General features: G+C 54.6%; 1 protein-coding gene across 1 annotated transcript in view; it reads left to right on the top strand.

Moving 5' to 3' along the window:
• The first annotated feature begins 4,402 nt into the window (after nt 1-4,402).
• Nucleotides 4,403-17,881, top strand: part of OTUB2 (OTU deubiquitinase, ubiquitin aldehyde binding 2) — a 20,297-nt gene continuing 6,818 nt past the window's right edge. The window contains exons 1-3 of the mRNA XM_012724472.1: nt 4,403-4,586; nt 13,501-13,596; nt 14,852-14,970. Coding sequence (XP_012579926.1) covers nt 4,584-4,586; nt 13,501-13,596; nt 14,852-14,970 — 218 coding nt within the window. The 5' untranslated portion in view covers nt 4,403-4,583. The remainder of the gene's footprint in view (nt 4,587-13,500; nt 13,597-14,851; nt 14,971-17,881) is intronic.

Below are 17,881 nucleotides of genomic sequence, written 5' to 3'. Positions count from 1 at the left end.
CCCCACCCCAGGTCCAGCTCCTCACCCCAGGTCCAGCTCCTCACCCCAGGTCCAGCTCCTCACCCCAGGTCCAGCTCCTCACCCCAGGTCCAGCCAGGCTTAGCTGGGCCCCTGGCCCCCAGGCCCTCCACATAGCCTCCATTTCTGTCCAGCCACCAGGGGGTGACCCTGACCCCACCAGAGGAGACTCAGGCAAGCTTCACTCTCACAGCTGTTGGCAGATGAAGTTTGTCACAGGCAGTTGTACTCTGGGCTTGACCTTGACCCATGGTCCTTTCCACGGGGCAGGTGACAGTGTGGTAAGTGAGAGGGAAGAGAGAAAGCATGGCAGCCCTGGCCTTTGGGTCACACGTGGCACCCCGTCATCCCTGTGCTGCTCATCCGCAAGCAAGTCACTAGGTAGAACCAAGCACGGGGGAGGGGTTCCCTAAGGGTGTCGCCACAGGAGGGGTGTCCTTGGAGGCTGACGGGAGTCACCTGTCCCCCAGGGTCTCGTAGCTAGGACACCTGTCAGCCCCCTTTAGAAGCTGGGGTCCCATTGGCCTCCGACTTGTGGAAATCTTACCCACCACTTTCTCCTCCCCGCGGAACAGGGTGCCTCTCACCCAGCTCCAAAGGCTTCATGGGGTACAAGTACTTGCTCTCCGAACCCAAGAAAGTGGCCCGGTGGGGACAGGGGGCCCACAAATGAGAAGTCTGCCAGGAAACTGGGCCACCTATAGCCTCCTGGGTTGGGGTCACGTTCAAGCGGGAGTGGCAGGGTGTCAACGAGCCAGCCCGTGCCTGACTTGTGACCTCTCTGCAGATCTCCTGCCTCACGTGTAAAAGGGGGTGGGGCCTGGCCTGTGGGTGCTTCCCTGAGCTCAGGGGCCCCAGGAAGCATGGCTGGCTGCGGCCCCTGCTTTCCTCACTGGGTCCCAGCTCCACCCCGGCCCGAGAGCCGCGGGTGGAAAGCGAAGCCTCAGTGGCTCGGAGAGCTCCCTCCCTGTCCTTACCCTTACTGGGGTCCTGTGGTGTGGGCTAGTGCCTTGGTGCAGAGAAAGGGGTTACTTCCCCTGCGGCGGGGAGCAGAGCCAGCAGTAAGTTGGGTCCGTTTTGTGCCCAGATGTGTCCACACAGGTGCTGAAGACCTCTGGGCATGTGGAGTGGACTGTCACCCAAACGTACACTGTACCGGGAAGGGACTGACTATGGGGTGCTGCGCGCCCCGGGGCTGTACGGCCTTTCCTCTCGCGTCCAGCAGGGGGCAGTGTCGGTTCCGGGACACCTGCTCCCGTCACTTTCTGGATTTCTGAAAATTCTGGCTGGTGCAGCCAGACCCACTAGCTAGATCTCCGAACCCCCCGCACGCGTTGTTCTTCCTGGAAAGCTGCTTTCTCAAGCAGAAAACCTCTTCTTCAATTCTGGCCTGGGAGCGGGGGCCAAGGCATCCCGCTGACTGCAGGCCCACAGACTGCTCACTGGGGAAATTCAAGGGTGTAACTGTAGCTCTTAGTCTTCTGGAATCTTCCCAGTAGTGGAACAACTCTGATTGGTATCTGGACCACGCTGCGGCTCAAGGCTGCGTGTGCTCATTGCCAGCGGCGAGCAGCAATGAGGAGGGGACGGCGCTGACAGCCTGCCTGGAGGAGCCCTCTTTGCACACACCCCCCCCTCCCCCGGGTCCTGGCTTTGCTGCAAAGCCCCTCCTGCAGCCACAAAGTGGAGAAAGTCAAGTGCAGGAAGTAGCACAGTTGAAAGGGCACCAGGAAATGGAGCCGTGGGGAAGGGCTCCTGCCAGGGTGAGTGTGGCTGCCTGAGCTTCCGCAGCCTGTGGTCAAGGGAGAGGACAGACCACCAGGCCCCCTGGGGGGTCCTCCTTGCATATGCAAACCCCTGCCTATGCCCTCCAGGCTTAGTCGCACATGCATGAGCCAGGGGGGAGCCCCAAAGGGGCTCCAGATGGGGCCTCCCTATTGGACACTTACTGCCTGCAGTGCTCCCCACCACTGTCATTCAGCCCTCCCAAGCTCTGGAGATAAGTATGAATACGCCTACTTTCCAGACCAGGAAGTAAAGCACAGAGCGGCACGGCTTGCCATGGGAATCATGACACAGACTTTGTACCACTGTCCATGTTTGTTATGATCATATCTGACACCCCCCCCCAGTCACAGTCACAAGGGACCAGCACCCAGGAAGGATGGATGTGGTATGTTAGAGCTTGACAGACATTCATGACCAGCCTGGTGATCTGGGAAGGCTTCCTGGAGAAGGAGTCAGAAGTTGAAGGATGGATGGAATTTGACAAGTGGCGCCTGAAATGCGAACTTGGAGAGGAACAAAGCCTCAGAGGTGGGAAAGCCTGCAGAAGGTTCTGGCACTTGAAGTCATCCCTTATGCTTGCATGTTAGGGAAATGGAACGAAAGTGAGGAGGGTGGGTAGGGTCACATGGGAGATAGTGGGGTCGAGTCGTGAGGTCAACTAGGAAGTGCCCAGTGACAAGGCTGGAGGTGTCCAGCACCCAGGTGGACAAGATGCTCTTCTCTGAACCTGTGAGTGCGTATCAGCCCCTCCCCCAGACATCCGGACACCAGGTAGACACGCCCAGGAAGACAGCCTCCTGCTTCCAGACGGAGCACGCTTGCCGGGAGCTGGAGCTGCCGGGTAAGGACTGCGCTTGTTCTCTTAAACTGGAACCCAGTCGGAAAACCAGCTGGACTCCTTGTCAACTTTTTTCATTTTCTTTTCTGATCAGGCTTTAGAGAAGACCTGATTAGTTACAGACAAAGGAGATTACATTGCTTATGCCAGTGGAGGAAAGATTCCACTACACATACACTAAGATTCTGGGTAAGACTATGTTTTTATTTAAACGCTTCATGACTGACACTATTTTTTAAATGTCCTTTAAAAAAAATCCCCAGCTATCAACCCTTTGTTTATAGTGAGAGATCAGAGCCCAGAGAGGGCCTGGAAGTTAGTGAGGCCACACAGAAGTGAGTGACAGAGTCTAGACTCAACCTGGGCCCCCGGGTTCTGTGCCAGCTTCAGTTAGAGCTCCTTCCACATGCCACTGCCAGCTTGATTTGGAGCTGCCATGGCTCGCGAGGGCTGGAGAGCAGGTCAAGGACTCCAGGGTTAGTGTAGCCCTGCATTGGGGCTTCTAGAAGCCGTGGCTCCCTCAAGGGCCTCCTCAGGGAGGCTGGGACGCCTGCAATATGGGCTGGACCAGGGCTAAGCCTAAGCCCAGGACCTAGGCCTTGCCCCAGCGGGACCTTCCCTCCTGCCATTCCTGCATGACGCACACCTAGCCCAGCCCTTCCATCACAGAGCGAGCGAAGCCTCATGCAGCCTGGAGCCATCACAGAGTGGAGAGCCAGGGGTCGAGAGCTCCAGCCCAGCCAGGTCACCTCGTGGAGCAGCACAAGGTGGTGGCTCCCGTCACCTCTCTGGCATCCAGCAGTAACAAAGAGCAGAACCTTAATTAAGCTTAATTCTCTGTGCCTCATTTTCCTGATCTGTAAAATATAGATAATAGGACCTACTCCCATAAAGTGGTGGGGAGAAAATTAAGTAAGATCACAGTGCCTGATACACCGTACGTGTGCAATAAAAATGAGATGCATTTGTCATTGCTCCTCTGTGACCCCAAACAACCTCCCCCCACCCCCAAGCCCCCACTTTTGCCTGACCAAATGTCTGTCTGCTGCCTTGGGGTGCTGGTGGGGTGGAAGGTAGTATGGCCTAGATCTCTCTGCCCACTGGCCTCCCCCCCAGTCCCCAGCACCTCCTCCAAAGGTCAAGCGCTGGTGAACTGCTGAACCCATCTTCCAATGATGCATGCCCTTCTGTTTGATGTTCAGAATAATGAGCTTGTATGCAGGTGAGTCACCGTGCCCGGTTCACCATCGCCAATATAGCCATCCAGTTCCAGAGCCCCAGAATCAACAACCTGGAACCGTCTTCCATTCAACAAACATTAATTGGGTGCCTGGCAACTTACTGATTCATGAGCTGGAATATTATTTAGAAGCGACACGATGCGGGGAGGGAGGTGGCAATGCTGTTGGACTCGGGTTCCCTACGCTCCTGGCCTCTGGTCTTGAGCAAACTACACTTGCGAGATTTTGTTTATGAATTAATGATGGCCAGCTGATCTTTCAGCAGACTTCTAATTGCTCTTTGCACTTCATAAGTCCTTCAGTCTTTACACACTAGGACCCGTCTTTCTGGGTCGGGCTAACTCTTCGCTAGTTACGAGGTTTTGTGTCTTTAAAAGGGGGAGGCGCCCTGTCAAATAAACCCCAAGGCATAGGCAAAAGGCGCGTGAAGTCCCACCCACTTTCTGTGACGTCCTGAGTGCCGGCTTCTGATTGCCCACTTCAGACGTCAATCGCGGGGGCGTGTGTCTTGCTGGGACACAGTGGAGGGCTAACCTCTGGTTTGCGGAGCGGTCGGGTGTGTTCTCCGCTCGCCCCCACGCCTTTGAGGCCCCCGCCGCCCGACCCAACGGCGCAGCCGGCCAGCGACTCCTGCGGCGCCCTCCCGCACCGGATCGCTCCTCGCTGGGGCGGGAACTAGCCCGACAGCTCCGGTCACTATGGTCAGTGGTCGTGGGAAGGAAGCTGGGAAAGGGGAGGGGGAAGGGGCCACGGTAGGCGGGGTCGCCGTCGGGCGCGCGAGCACTCCTGGAACCCGGCTAGGGCACCAGGCTGTGCCCCCAGCTCGGGACCGCTGCGTCCTGCCCCTTGGGAACTGAGTGGGGACGGGTGCTGGAGACCCTCGTTCTTCCTGAGAAGTCTATGCGGGACCGGGTCACACCCCGCTGTCCCCCTGGACGCCCAGGGAAGGGGCCCAGGCAGTTGTCCCCAGGGGTGCCAACGGACAGCGCAAGATAGGCGAGAGGAAGCTGCAGCTGGAGGTTCCAGGGCGCAAGATAGGCGAGATGAAGCTGCAGCTGGAGGTTCCAGGGCTGTGGGTCTCCCGCTTTGTGTAGCACCCCGCCCTTCTAGTGGGCACCCCACCCTCCCCAGGAGTCAGCCACCAGACTCCCTCCCAAGCCCCATCAGTGGGCTAGAGGGCGCCCTGGTGGGGGCTGACTGCAGGCATGGCTGCTCACGCAGGACTTTGGAGTGAGGGCCCACGTGGAGGGGCTGCCTCAAGTTGTGAGGCCAGGAAGCAAAGACCCGAGCAGCTCAGGACTCAGTCCTGTCTGAGGAGAAAGGGCCCCAGAGACCTCCCTCTGAGGCAGGCCAAACCTGGGGTGCGGGCTCATGGGGAAACTGAGGCCCAGACGGGGGAGGAGCTCAGACTGATGGTGAAGGACCTGGGCTTGACCCCCCAGACCAGTGCTTTGTTACATCAACCTTCTGGTTTGCCGGGAGGGAGTGCCGGGCAATCCGTCAGGGACTGCTGTTTCTGTGATGAAGGCTGAAACCCTTCACTCTTCTCTGAGTTGACTGTAAAGGGAATACAAGGCAGGTGGCCTGGCCCTGGGTCACACCAGCCCAGAGCTCAAGTCTCACCTTCACCCCTGGAAAGCCAAGAGGGTCTGGCCCATTCCCCTCCTCCATCCTCTTTTGTACCTCTGGGGGGCAGGGTGCAGGTTGGGGATAGGGACCATTGAGCTCAGGCTTCTTGCCACCAGCCAGGTAGATGGGTGTGTGCAGGTCCAGCTTCTTCACCCTCAGCCTCCTGTCGCCCATGTCTGCCAGCAAAATGGGTCACCATGGCAGGGTGCTGCCAGGCTGGGGCAGGGGTCAGCTCCTGGTCATGGCCTGGCAGGGACTGAGAGTGGCGTGGGTAGGCAGCTGTCCTGGACAAGTGCGCCTGCTGCTGGGGTGTGGCTGAGGCCCTGGGGGCATCGGAAGCGCGAGCTTCCTGTCTTCACCAGGGCCCAAGGGCTCCCCTGGCACTGCTGTTTCTGGAAGAAGGCCCAGATGTTTCTGCATCACCCACTAGGGAGTGGCAGGAGTTGGGGTAATAATGGGCGTAACTGCCTGGTGCAGGAGGCTGGCGTGCCTTCTGGAGGCTGCAGATGGGGCGGGGCCGGGGAGGGGCTGCTGTGGCCTCAACTTCTGGTCTTTGGCTTCACTGTGAGGGGGTGAGGGGTGAGGCTTCTGACTCCACCCTCCCTATGGCCTGGACGCATAGGACCTCGAGTTAGAGGGCAGAGGGGTTGACAATCCCAAGCCCTCCCTCCCCAGGGAAGTCTGGGTGCCTTGGAGTGGGGTGAAGTGGCTAACCCACAAAATAGGAAATAGGACAGCGCCTGCCTGAGAATGTGGGGAGGAGGGCTGAGGCTCCAGGCTCTGTTCTCTGCTCCCCTAGCAGTCATCAAGCAGCTCCTGTTGTCACGACCATGCTGGGCCCTGGACTCTGGTGGGTTTTTATGTTGAGTCTCATGGTGCAGGTAGTGAGATGCGGGTGGTGACAGAGGAGACTGGCCCTGGAGAATGCAGCATCTTCACCCCTTTCCTGTGTCACAGACACTGGGCTGTGCTTGAGGAAGTCTCCAGGGTAGAAGACATAAACCCTGCGGGAGGCCTGGGGCAGCCACCAGAGGGGCTGCTGCTCAGAGTGCATTGAACACTGGCCAAACTAGTGAGCACCAGAGTGACCAGTAAAACCACAGGATCCTTCTGAGCTTTGGTCTTTTGTTTGTCAAACGCCCCAGTAGGCCCCTCCTTGGGCCATGATGAGACAGACACAGCTGCCCTTCCGAGGGAGCTCACACAGGCCATTCCTGAGCTATCCGTCATGGCCTCAGAGGCCTGACCTATGGCTTGGGGTGCATCTGAGGGAACAAGAGTATCAAGGGCGGCTCCACAGAGGTCTTGTGAGCTGAGTGTTGATGTGTCCAGGACTGTTCAGGAAAGATTTGGGGTCTAGCTCACTCCAGGCAGTGTGGAACAATGTGCTGAAAGGCCTGGAAATGTGCTTAAAGCTGGGGATGCTGACAGAGGTTAGCAGTCAGTAGGGTGCAGGCATTTAGTGGGAGGGAGAAGAGATAAATCTGGAAAGGTCAGTGCGGTCAAGAGGGTGCTGTGATGGGCTCCATCTGCTGGGCTTTGGGGCTTGGAGCGGAGACCCAGAACATTCTCACAAGTGAGACCGGTTGACCTACACGGTCTCTTTGGCAGCGGAGTGGGCACAGGGCTGGAAGTGGCAGGCTCGCCATCTCCCCACTCACCACTCGGTCTACACCTTTGAGCATCACTGAGTGCCAGGTGCCGGATCTGGAAGCGACAGTAGGCAGCCGTGAAGTTGGCACTCGTGGAGGAAGACAATGGACAAGTGAGCCCATGAATCTACACATCATGATGCTCAGAAGAAACAAAACAAGTCAAGGCCCTGAGGGGGGGAGGGGCAGCTGTAGACAGTAATCAAGGAAGCTTCTGAGGAGGTTAGGTCACTCGAGTCAGGTGAACAGGCCGGGGGACATTCCAGGCAGTGTGAACAGCATGTACAAAGGCCCTGAGGTAGACACAGTATGTCTGATTGGGGAAATTCAGAGGGGGTTATCCTGACTGGAGTTTAGCAGGTGAAGTAGGCATGAGCTGGGACAGGAGGGTGTCATCAAAGATTCACCCTGAGAGGAGCCACTGGAGTACTGAGGAAGGCCATGTCTGGTCTGGTTTACTTGTTAAGTAGCTTGCGCTGGCTGCCTTGAGATGGTTCCTGATGGGAGCAGGCCTGGAAGCCAGGGGTTCAGTTGCACATTGTAGTCTGGGAGGAGAGGGTGGGACCTCAGATTGAACCCAGGAGCAGAGCCCACAGTGAAGAGAGTGGTGGTCACTCTGGCTGGATGGAGAGCTGGGGAGGCTGAGTGGAGCGAGAGAGCAGTTAGAGGCACAGGAACATGGAGGTGCCGGTCAGACGTCCTGGTAGCTTGTAGCTGTGAGGGGCTATGTTCCAGAACCCTGGGTGGAAATCTGAGGGTCCCTCAGGAAGGCATCTCATGAGAGGGGAACAGCACCTGAGGTAAGCATCTCGCAAAAGGAGCCAGTGACAAGCCCCAAAGGTGGGGCAGCAGGAAGCAGCAAGGCCGAGTGTAGCCTGAAAGATTCCCTGCCCTGATCCCCGGGCCCTGTGCGTGGGGTACCTCACGGGGAGCCAGGGCCGTGCAGGTGTGGTGAAGTTACTGCCATGATGACTTGGAATACCCAGGTGGGCCCTGTCAAGGCCCTTATGATGGTGCGGGCGGAAGCAGAGAGGCCGGTCAGGAGCTGTAATGGGCAGGAAGGGAGGGCTCACAGGCAGGGAATGCCCACGGCCTCTGGAAACAGGACCAGGTAAGGCGGCGGGTTCTCCTCTAGAACCTCCAGAATCGCAAGCTAGTCAGCCTGTTGTCTTAGAATTGTGCCGGCTTGTTACGGCAGCCACAGGAAAGGAATTCAGGGCTCCAGGGCTCCCCTCGCTCTTTGGTCTCCATTTTTGTTCATTCATCTCAGCAATAAACAGGTTTTGGTCGGCCCCTGTAGCTGTGTGTTACATACCACCCTGAAGTAGGCAGTGAGAAGGCATTTGCTTCTGTCCCTCTGTGGAGACCTCAGCCCCAGGCAGGCACGAGCATGGAGCCCCGGAGGTGTCAGGACCTTCTGGGAGGGGAGGGAGAAAGGCCGGGACCTGAATCAGGAGATGGCAGCTTCAGGTCAGGCCTGGCGGCAGGCTGGGCCTTCAGATGAGGCTGACTCAAGCCAAGGTCTGCCCTTTGCCAAAGCAGCCTCGAGGGAGGTCCAGTCACAGGGGCCCAGGTGGGGCCCAGGTGGGCAGGGGGTGGCGCCTGGCTCTGCTTGGGGCATCTTTATTGGAGGCTTTCCAACACCAGAGCCCACGTGGCTGGATCTCGGCTTAGGGTGCATGGGGGGCAGGTGACCTGGCTTTGCCATTGTCAGACTGGTTGAGGGCTTCCACAGCTTGGGTCTGTTTTTAGAGTTGTAGAGAGATGGGAGAAAGGAAACAAAAAATAAAACAAGAGAAAAGCGGGGGCACCTGGCTTTTCTGCACCGGGAGGCCGCGTGTATGGGAGGGGTGGGGGTGGGGCGGGCTCAGAGCGCCTTAGCTGCTGCCAGCCCTTTCCTCTTGGCCCCAGCCTGGGAGGAATGGAGCCCGCAGGCTGGAGTCCTGGTTCCTGGCGCAGACACAACTTGGTCTGAGTGTTCTAGTCCAGTAGGCAAGCTCCTGGGAAGAAACGTCCTTTCCTCACTTTGACATGTGCTCCCTGACTGGACTGCCGAGAGCTTCTAGGCAGAGGCTGTCTGCCTGGCTCAGTGCATGAGCGTGTTTGCATGTTAGGGGCTGTGGCCCTTTGGGGCAGCTTGGTTAGACCTGCCAGACTTTGCCAGATGTGGGTCTGTTCTTTCTCCATAACATCCTGGACATTTGAAGTTCCAATTTGAAAAACCAACCACCCATTAGACTCAGTGAGGTCGAACCCAGCGCCTTGTGCCTGGTTGTGGCCAGGAAACTGAGGTTGGGTCTGGGTTTTCCTTGGCACTTGAAACTAGTGTTTTCCAGGGGTGTGACCAGGGCTGTGCTGGTGGGGCGGGGGCCTCTGGGTCATTCTGGAAGTGTGCCAGGCACTCAGGGCACCAGGATACAAAGCCCATGCCTATGCCCAGTAACACATGAGGGACCACTAGCGGGCGCTGGAGCTAACCCTAGGCCCCATCATCTGGGGATGGACAAAACTCACCTGGTATGCATTGGTCAGGAGAGGTAATCTTACTGTGCACTCACTATAGGGGAAAAGCCATCATATCTAAAGAACAGCATGTATACATGTTTAAAACACATGCACACTTGAAAGGACAAATATGTTCCACCCGTATGCAGTCTCCAAGACCGGTCAGGTCATGGAGACAGAAGGAATGGTGGTTGTTAGGGGGCTGCAGCAGGAGGGGAGAAGGGGGAGCTTTTAATGGGTGGAATGTTTCATTGGGGACGATGAAAACGTTCTGCAGATGGATGTGTGGATGGGTGTGCTTCATACCACTCAGCTTACAAAGCGTTAAGGCAGTACATTTTATCATGAATATTTTATCACAATGAAGAATAAAACAGGGAAAGACATTGCAGGGACTGCCTGCAGAAGGTGGGGTCTGGAGGGGTGGGAAGGGGTCAGGGGCAGGGGGAAGGTTGGCCACACCTTGCAGAGACACTGGGTCCGCCAGCCACTCTGCATCCAGGCTCTGAACTGCGAGTGAATGTTTTGCCTTTAAACGACCATTTAAATGGCCAAGTACATTCCCGGAGGACCCTACGGCTAGACCCTGAAGCTCAGCTTCCAGCTCCTGCTGCCTTCCCTCCTGCTCCCCTCTCGTGGACCCGATGACTTTCTCTCTCCAAGTACTTACAGCCCTGGATTTCAGGCTAATTTCCTAACCTCCGCCCACCACTGACATCTTCCCAGAAGCTGCTAACGGAAGGGGGTTGCAGGGCCTTCCCTCGGCCGCTCCACCTGCCCTGTTGTTTCTGTTTTGTGCTACTTTAAAATCCATTGTTTCTAAAGCCCCTGGCTCTGAGATTTAGTCTGATGTAAATGGTGAGATCCTGGAATGAAGTGGGCACTACACCAGCTGCTTCTGGGTTACCTGCTTTCTCAATAGGGGGGTTAAATTCTGTAACTTATGGGGGCCCCATCGATGTTGACTGTTAGTCACAGTGTAAGTACAAAATTAACCTGACACCAGCTGTTGCTATTAATTATGCCAAGGTTTATGCTAAACCTTCTATGACTTAGATCAACGCATGATGACTTTATGAATCTACCAATGACTTTCATCAATCAGCTTGCTTTACGCTGAATTATATTGCAAATGAAAAGGGGACACATTTAGGCTCCAACAGAGTCTTCAAAAGAGAGTCGAGCAATCAGAAGGTGTTGGGGTTCCCTTCTTGGGGCCTCCAGATATTTGAAGCTAAGTTAAAAAGAGACCAGCTCTCCCCAGACACTAGGCACAGACACATCGCTGTGTTTGGACGTCACCTACACTGGTCTAGTGTTCCCCATGGAGAGTGCCTCCGGCTGTGGGGTATCCTGAGGGCTCTGACTCAGAGCTGGGGGTGTGCTGTCTGCCCCATGGCGGGGAGACCACAAGGGTGGGAGGGGAGAAGTCTCCAAACTACCCCGTGCAGAATGTCCCTCAAATGCTCCTGGACTCAGCGCTCTGTCCGCCCCGCAGTTAACTTGTGGAATTCCCACGGTCAGTCAGCGTCAAATCTGCATGAAGTCACTTCCCTGCACGCAGGCCTGGTGTTCCAGGAGCAGGGGCGTGCTCATTGTCAGCAGGCAAGAACGAGGGAGCGGGGTGAGCCAGCCTCTGCCCAGAGGTGCCTGTCAATGCAGCTCCTTGTTTCCGCTCATCTTGGGCCCAGGCGACTGTATTAAAGGCAGGGTGAAGGTTTTATCCCGAGCCAGCACCTTCCAGAGCCCCCAGCAGGCTCCTCCTAGGTCTTGTTGCCCCTGGCCGCCAGGAGGTGAGGGAGCCCTGAGGAGGAGGGGAGGCAGTGTTGGCCAGGGCTTCCCGTGGAGCTGCCAGGAGGAGCGAGATGGCTTCCACTAGCAGGAGGAAACGGGGTGGCAGTGGCAAAGCCCCCCGCAGCATCTGCCCCCCATGGTGGTCTGCTTCCTCCTGGGGCTTCTGCTGCTCCGCCAGCTGCCACTGCAATCAGCAGAAGTGAGGAAGTGCCTGGTAAAAAAGTGAGTACAGAATAGAAGTCACCAGAAGCAAAACCCGGGGTGCCTTGCCCCACCCCTGAGTGTCTGCATGGTTTGCATGCTCTTTCCCTCTTTTGGAAACATATTTTCTCCTGGTCTTCTCTGGGACAACAAATCTGCCCTTCTCAATTCTTGTAGGCTTTTCTCTTGGATGTTGCCCTGACTCCTCAACATGATTGGGGCCACCAGAGATGGAGAAAAGGAATAAAGTGTGACACAGAGGGAGAGCCCAGGCCTGACTCGGGTGGGGAAGCCAGGGAGGCGTCATGGAAGAAATGGCTTTTAAGTCACCCATTCATTTATTCACAAAATCTCATCCCCAGCTCTGCAACAGCCCTGTGATGGGCCCTGGGGAGTGGACAGGAGAACAGGATGTCTCAGTTGGGCTGATAAGCTGTCCAGACCAAGGAAGGTCCATGTGGCAGTGGGGACTTTGAGTGAGGCACCCATTTTCCCCCGATGCCTCGCATCTGTCCTGAATGTGGAGAGAGCTGTGTCAGAATTCATCGTCAAGCTGAAGATGAGTAGTGACGTGGAGAAGGGTGACCCTAGATGTCATCCACACCTCGTTGCGGGGTTTCATGGCCCTGCTTTGTGCCTTGAGCGTCACGGCCCTGCTTTCTGCCTTCACTGTGAAGCTTTTAATCATCAAAGACCTGGACACAACTCTCCATGGGGGGAGGGGTCTGTGACATCAGACACTTGGGGCAGGTAGTCCCGGGTTCCGACTGCCAGTTGGCAAGGTGGCTGAGAAGCCAGGGGCAAGGCGCTGTGACTAGGGGCGGAGGGGCAGGTGATGGGCTTGGTGACTGCTGCCAAAGGTGGCAGCCACGACTGATGGAAATCCCAGTAAAAAACATTTATGTTAATTTCAGTTGTGCACTTTTGTCTAAAAATCTATCCTTGGGCTGTGGGCATGCTCCAGGGGCCCTTATTTCAACTGTAAACTACAAGTGGTTTTAAAACACCAGTTTCTCTTACATTATTTTCATGCTGAAATCAGTCCTGTTGGGTAGGTTAAGGTAGGGGTGCATCCCGCACTTTCCTGAATCCTGAGTCTAGGCAGGAAAAGCATGGCGAAGGGGTGGGGAGCGCCTGTTACAGCAGCGATGTTCCCTGGTCCCAGCTGGCCTGCTATTGCCTCCTGCTGCCAGGTGATTTCTGCCAGGTCCCCCTGGAGAGGCCGGCTGGGCCCAGAGGCATCTCTAGGCCAGATCCTTCTGAGGCAAAGCTCGGCTGCAGTGTGAACTTTGGCCTGTAGGTGGCGCGTGCAGCTGCATCCCCACCCGGCCTGCTCCTGACCTGGGCACCCTGAGGGCTGTAGGGGGATCACCCCTCTCACAGGGTGGCCTCTTCTGGTGGCCCTGCGTCGTCGTTTCCCGCTTAGACTGTGCGCCTTGCTCGGTTTCCACCATGTAACAGTGCTTGGCGAGCGCTGGGTCTCAGGATTGTTGGGTAAGAGAAAGAATGATGAGGCTGGAAGGAAACAAAGGGAAACATCCTACCCCAAGGTGAAGGGCAGCAGGTTTCGCGTTCTGTATACTGCATTCTGTATTCTGTAATACGAGTCAGTTTGGAAGTCACGACCTGATACCACCCCAGAGGCCGGCCAGACCCCGCGAGTCCAGGAGCATCGTCCTCGGTCCCGGGGTCTGGGGTGAGGGGCGGCTGGCGCGCTGCTCTGTGCTTGGTCACATTCACCTCGTCTGTCACTGTGGAGCGGCGCTCTGGGTCTACTGGAGCCCAAGGCTGTGTCTGATATTGTCACAGTGTTGCTTCTTTCTGTGTCTTTCAGAGTGAAACATCTTTCAACCTAATATCAGAAAAATGTGACATTCTATCAATCCTTCGGGATCATCCTGAAAACAGGATTTACCAGAGGAAAATCCAGGTGAGGGTGGTGGAGTGGGGAGGGGAGGATCCTGCACCATATTTTATTTTTTGAAAATGGCAAATTTTTCCAAAGCAAGATGCTATCTGCTATGGAGGCATCGTTACAATATTGCAAAGTTGGTGCTTTTTTTTTTAAAAAAAAAAACAACCCATTTTATAGCTGAGGAAATTGAGGCACAGGTGTGAAATAAATGGCTGGCACACATCCTGGAGCTAGTATGTGAAGGTGGCATTTGGGCCAGGAACCTGATCTTCTGAGACGCCCAAGTAACCACTCTGCCAGGGCGGAGTGGGTGGAGTGGGCGGGCCCACCCAGCTGGTGGGGTGGGGAGGAGGGTGGGGGAGCTTGATGGCAGGATGGGGCAGTTTACAGCCCAGGCAGTAGGAGCCTGCGCTCTGTACCCTGGTGGTGTCTCTGCACCCAGGCTGGATGGGCTCTCTGCAGGATCGGCTTTCTCTGGCCCCACCCACTCTGTTCCTCACGCTCCCAGCACAGTCTCTGGGGCCCATTAGTTACTCAGAGCTGCTGGTGGGTCCAGCATCAGCCAGGGGTGAAGGCTGGTGGATCCAATGATCTGTGCACTTCAGGGAGCAGAAGCAAGGTCGGCCACACAATTCTGCTCCCAGAGCCCTCCTCCCGGGGAGAATAGAGTTCCCAAGGGGTGCATCCTCCCCTGCCGGCCCATCTCAGGCGCCCCATCGCTCTAAGCCTTCTCAGGGATCCCCTGCACCCTGGCAAACCACACACTGCTGGAAAAGTCCTGGCTGGTCCCCTGAGGCAGGGAAGGGGACTCCAGGCCATCCCAGAGGGAAAGTGGAGCTGGGACAGAGCTGGAGGGAGGGGACACATTGCAGAAGGGGCCAATTGCTTAGTGTCTGAGGGAGGCCCGCCCCAACTCAGCTGGCAGCCCTCACCAGGTGCTGGCTTGTACTTCTCAGCACCCTCCCTGCCCAAAGCCCTGCAGACTGTGAAGTGGGTGTAGACACCACTGCTCTGGCCCTCGGGGCTCCCTGCCCTCTGTTCCTTCATCCAGTGGCCCATCTTCCCCAGACTGTGGGCTGGCTCAGGGCAGGGACAGGGTGGCCCCAGGACCCCTAATCTCAGGACCTGACACACACATGGAGTTTATGTTCACATCATTGAGAATCTGAGGGCTCTAAGGACAGTTGTTAGGGGGGTTGGGCCCTGGCCTGGACACCACATCGAGGGAGAGCCCTTCTGACCAGAATTTCACATTTCCTTCTCCCCACAGGAACTCAGCAAAAGATTCACTGCAATCCGCAAGACCAAGGGGGATGGGAACTGCTTCTACCGGGCCCTGGGCTATTCCTACCTGGAATCTCTGCTAGGGAAGGGCAGAGAGATCCTCAAGTGAGTGGGAGTAAAGGGACAGGGGGCTGGGGAGGGCTCTAAGGCTGTTCTCTGTGCTACCTCGGCAGCCCTGGCTCTCTGGAGGGTTTCCCCTCTGCCACTGGAAGGCTGCCTGGCACCACTGTTGATGTTGGGGGCACCTAGCTGGCACTGTGCTGGAGAGGGGATACTGCTGAAAGGCTGGAGATGGAGCCAGTGACCTTCCAAGGCCATTTTCCAGCCCTCTGGTCCGATTCATCCTAGGTGTGTTTCATGGGGTGCATGCTTGAAGGCTAACCCCAAAAAGAAAGCAAAGAAGCTCTGCCCAACTGTGCTAATTCCAGAGCCCTTTGGTTTTGAGTGTGAGTAATCCAGGTCCCTACCTGGTGGCCTGAGTCCCTAGGGTGATGCCTTGAAGGGTCTTTGTCCAGCAGCTGCTCCCCACAGTGACCCTGTTAGGCCCTTAGTGGGCTTACGCTTAGTTCCAGGACTGCTCAGGCTTCTCCATTTGTGCAGAGCACCTGAGGTCTGGGCAAGGTGCACAATCCTTTCAGCAGATCCCAGTGCTGCCTGAGATTCTTAATTCTCACGACTTGCTGGGAGAGGCTATGCTTGGCCTCAGGACCACGCCTTGAGTAACAGATGGCTATGAGAATGTCCCCCGACATTGCCAGTACAGGCAGACTGCATTACTGCCCTGCACAGACATTGCATACTGTACAAAAGGAAGGGCTGAGGCCACCATCCTGCAAGTCTATTGCGCCTGCTTCCCAGCGGCATGTGCTCACTTCCCATCTCCATGTCCTGTTGGGTAACTCTCACTTACTTGTCTTTTTCAAAATTATATGTTATGATATGTGATCTTTGACATTGCTGCTATAATTGTTTTGGGGGACCAAAAACTGCACCCATCTTGGACAGTGAACTGAAACAATAAAGGTTGTGTCTGTCCTGAACACCAGACATCCCAGGTCTCTCGCCCTCTCCTTGGGTTTCCCATTTCCTTCAGATACAGAATATTGAAATTCGGCCAGTCTGTAACCCTATAACAGCCTCGAAGTGTTCCAATGAAAGGTTCCAGAGACTGGAATCTTCCATCAGAAGTTAGAAATGGCTAAACTTAGCGAGGAAGGTATGTCAAAAGCAGAGGCTGAAAGCTGGGCCTCTTATACTAAAATTAGCCAACCTGTGAATGCAAAGGGAAAGTTCTTGAAGCAACTTGAAAGTTTTAGGTGAACATAAGAATGGTAAGAAAGTGAAATCGCTTCTCGCTGACATGGAGTTTTAGTGACCTGGACAGTGGATCCACCAGCCATAACCTTAAGCCACGGCCTAATCCAGAGCAAGGCCCTAGCTCCCTTCAACTCTGTGAAGGCTGAGGTGAGGAACCTGCAGGAGAAAAGTCAGAAGTTAGCAGAGGTTGACAAAAGAAGTCATCTCAGCACCTGGCAGCCACCATTCCGCATGCAGGCTCTATTCTTACCTGCCTTGTATAAGTGGGGTCACACAGGGTTTATCTTTGTGTGACTGATGTATTTCATGTAGCATCATGTCCTCAAGATTCATCTATAATTGTACCTGTCAGAATCCTTTCAAAGCTGAGTAATATTCCACTGTGTTCATACTGCATTTTATTTATCCACTGATCTGCCATCAGGCACTTGAATTCTGTTGCTTTCACCTTTTGGCTGTTAGATATGTTATGAACGTGGGTGTACATAAATATTTTGAGACCCTGCTTTCAATTCATTTGGAGATATGCCCAGTAGTGGCATTAACAGATTGTAAGGGAATTCTATTTTGTATTTATCGATAAATCAATACTGTTTTTTCCACAGGGGCTCCACTATTTTATATTTTCACCAATACTATAAAGTGCCCTAATTTCTCCATTTCCTTGCCAATATCTGTTCACATTTTCTAGTTATTTTAGTAGGCATCTTAATGAGTATGAGGTAGTTATCTATTTGTTTTTTTTTTTTTTTAATTTCTCTGATAATGGATGTTGAGCTTTTTAAAAATACCTGTGCTCCATTTGTGTCTTTGTATCTCTTTAATTACTGTCTCTGTAGCATGGTGCTTCATTGTTTGGTGCATATATATTTATGAGCGTTATTTCTTCCCTTGTATTAGGCCCTTTATCATAATATAATGTCCATGTCTATGTCTTAGTACCTTTTTATCCACCGGAAGGTTGCCATTTGCTCAAGTAGCTGTCTTCTAGCATTTAACTCTTTAAGTGCCGGCTTGTCTTTGGTGGTATGATGGGTTTAAGTAGAAGGTTAGACTTTGCTCTGAATTCCATTCAACCACTCCCTACCTATTGACTGGAGAATTCAGGCCACTTACATTTAAAGTGGTAATTGAAATATAAGTGCTCATTGCCATTTTATTTTTTCGTTTTGTGGGGTTTACCTGTTTAAATTTTTTTAGAAAATAGGTTGAGACCAGCTTCTCCATTCTCCTTTGTAGTTGATCTGTGGCTCCATTCTGTTCTGTTCTATTCTAATCATTCCATAAAGAAGTACTGAGCACTTTCCAATGAGGAACACAGCTCAGCGGAGAAACTATCAGAGGTCAATATCAGGTCTTTTGTTTTAAAGATTTGTTTTTATTTATTCATGCATACAAGAGCTGGGGTGTAGGTCAGCAGTGCAGGGGATGAGAATTTACCAGAGACAGAATGGGGAGCAGAGCAGGTAAAAAATCTACTGTAATACACAGCTTAGGGGGAAGCAGCAGGCAAGACAGGAGAGGTCTGTTGTGTCCTGTGTGTCAGCTCCCTGGCCGGTATCCGATTTTTGTTGTAGTGGCTGGTGATAGCTTGATAGTGCAGGGCAGTGAGAAGATTCACCACAGATAGAGTGGGCCAACTGATGAAGTACACTGCTGAGTAGAGCAGCAGGTGGGTCAGGAGAGATCTGCTGTGCCA

Source organism: Condylura cristata, unplaced genomic scaffold (assembly GCF_000260355.1).
Source record: "Condylura cristata isolate star-nosed mole 26May11 unplaced genomic scaffold, ConCri1.0 scaffold00013, whole genome shotgun sequence".
Taxonomy (NCBI): Eukaryota; Metazoa; Chordata; class Mammalia; order Eulipotyphla; family Talpidae; genus Condylura; species Condylura cristata.
This window is presented reverse-complemented; position numbering and strand designations above follow the sequence as displayed.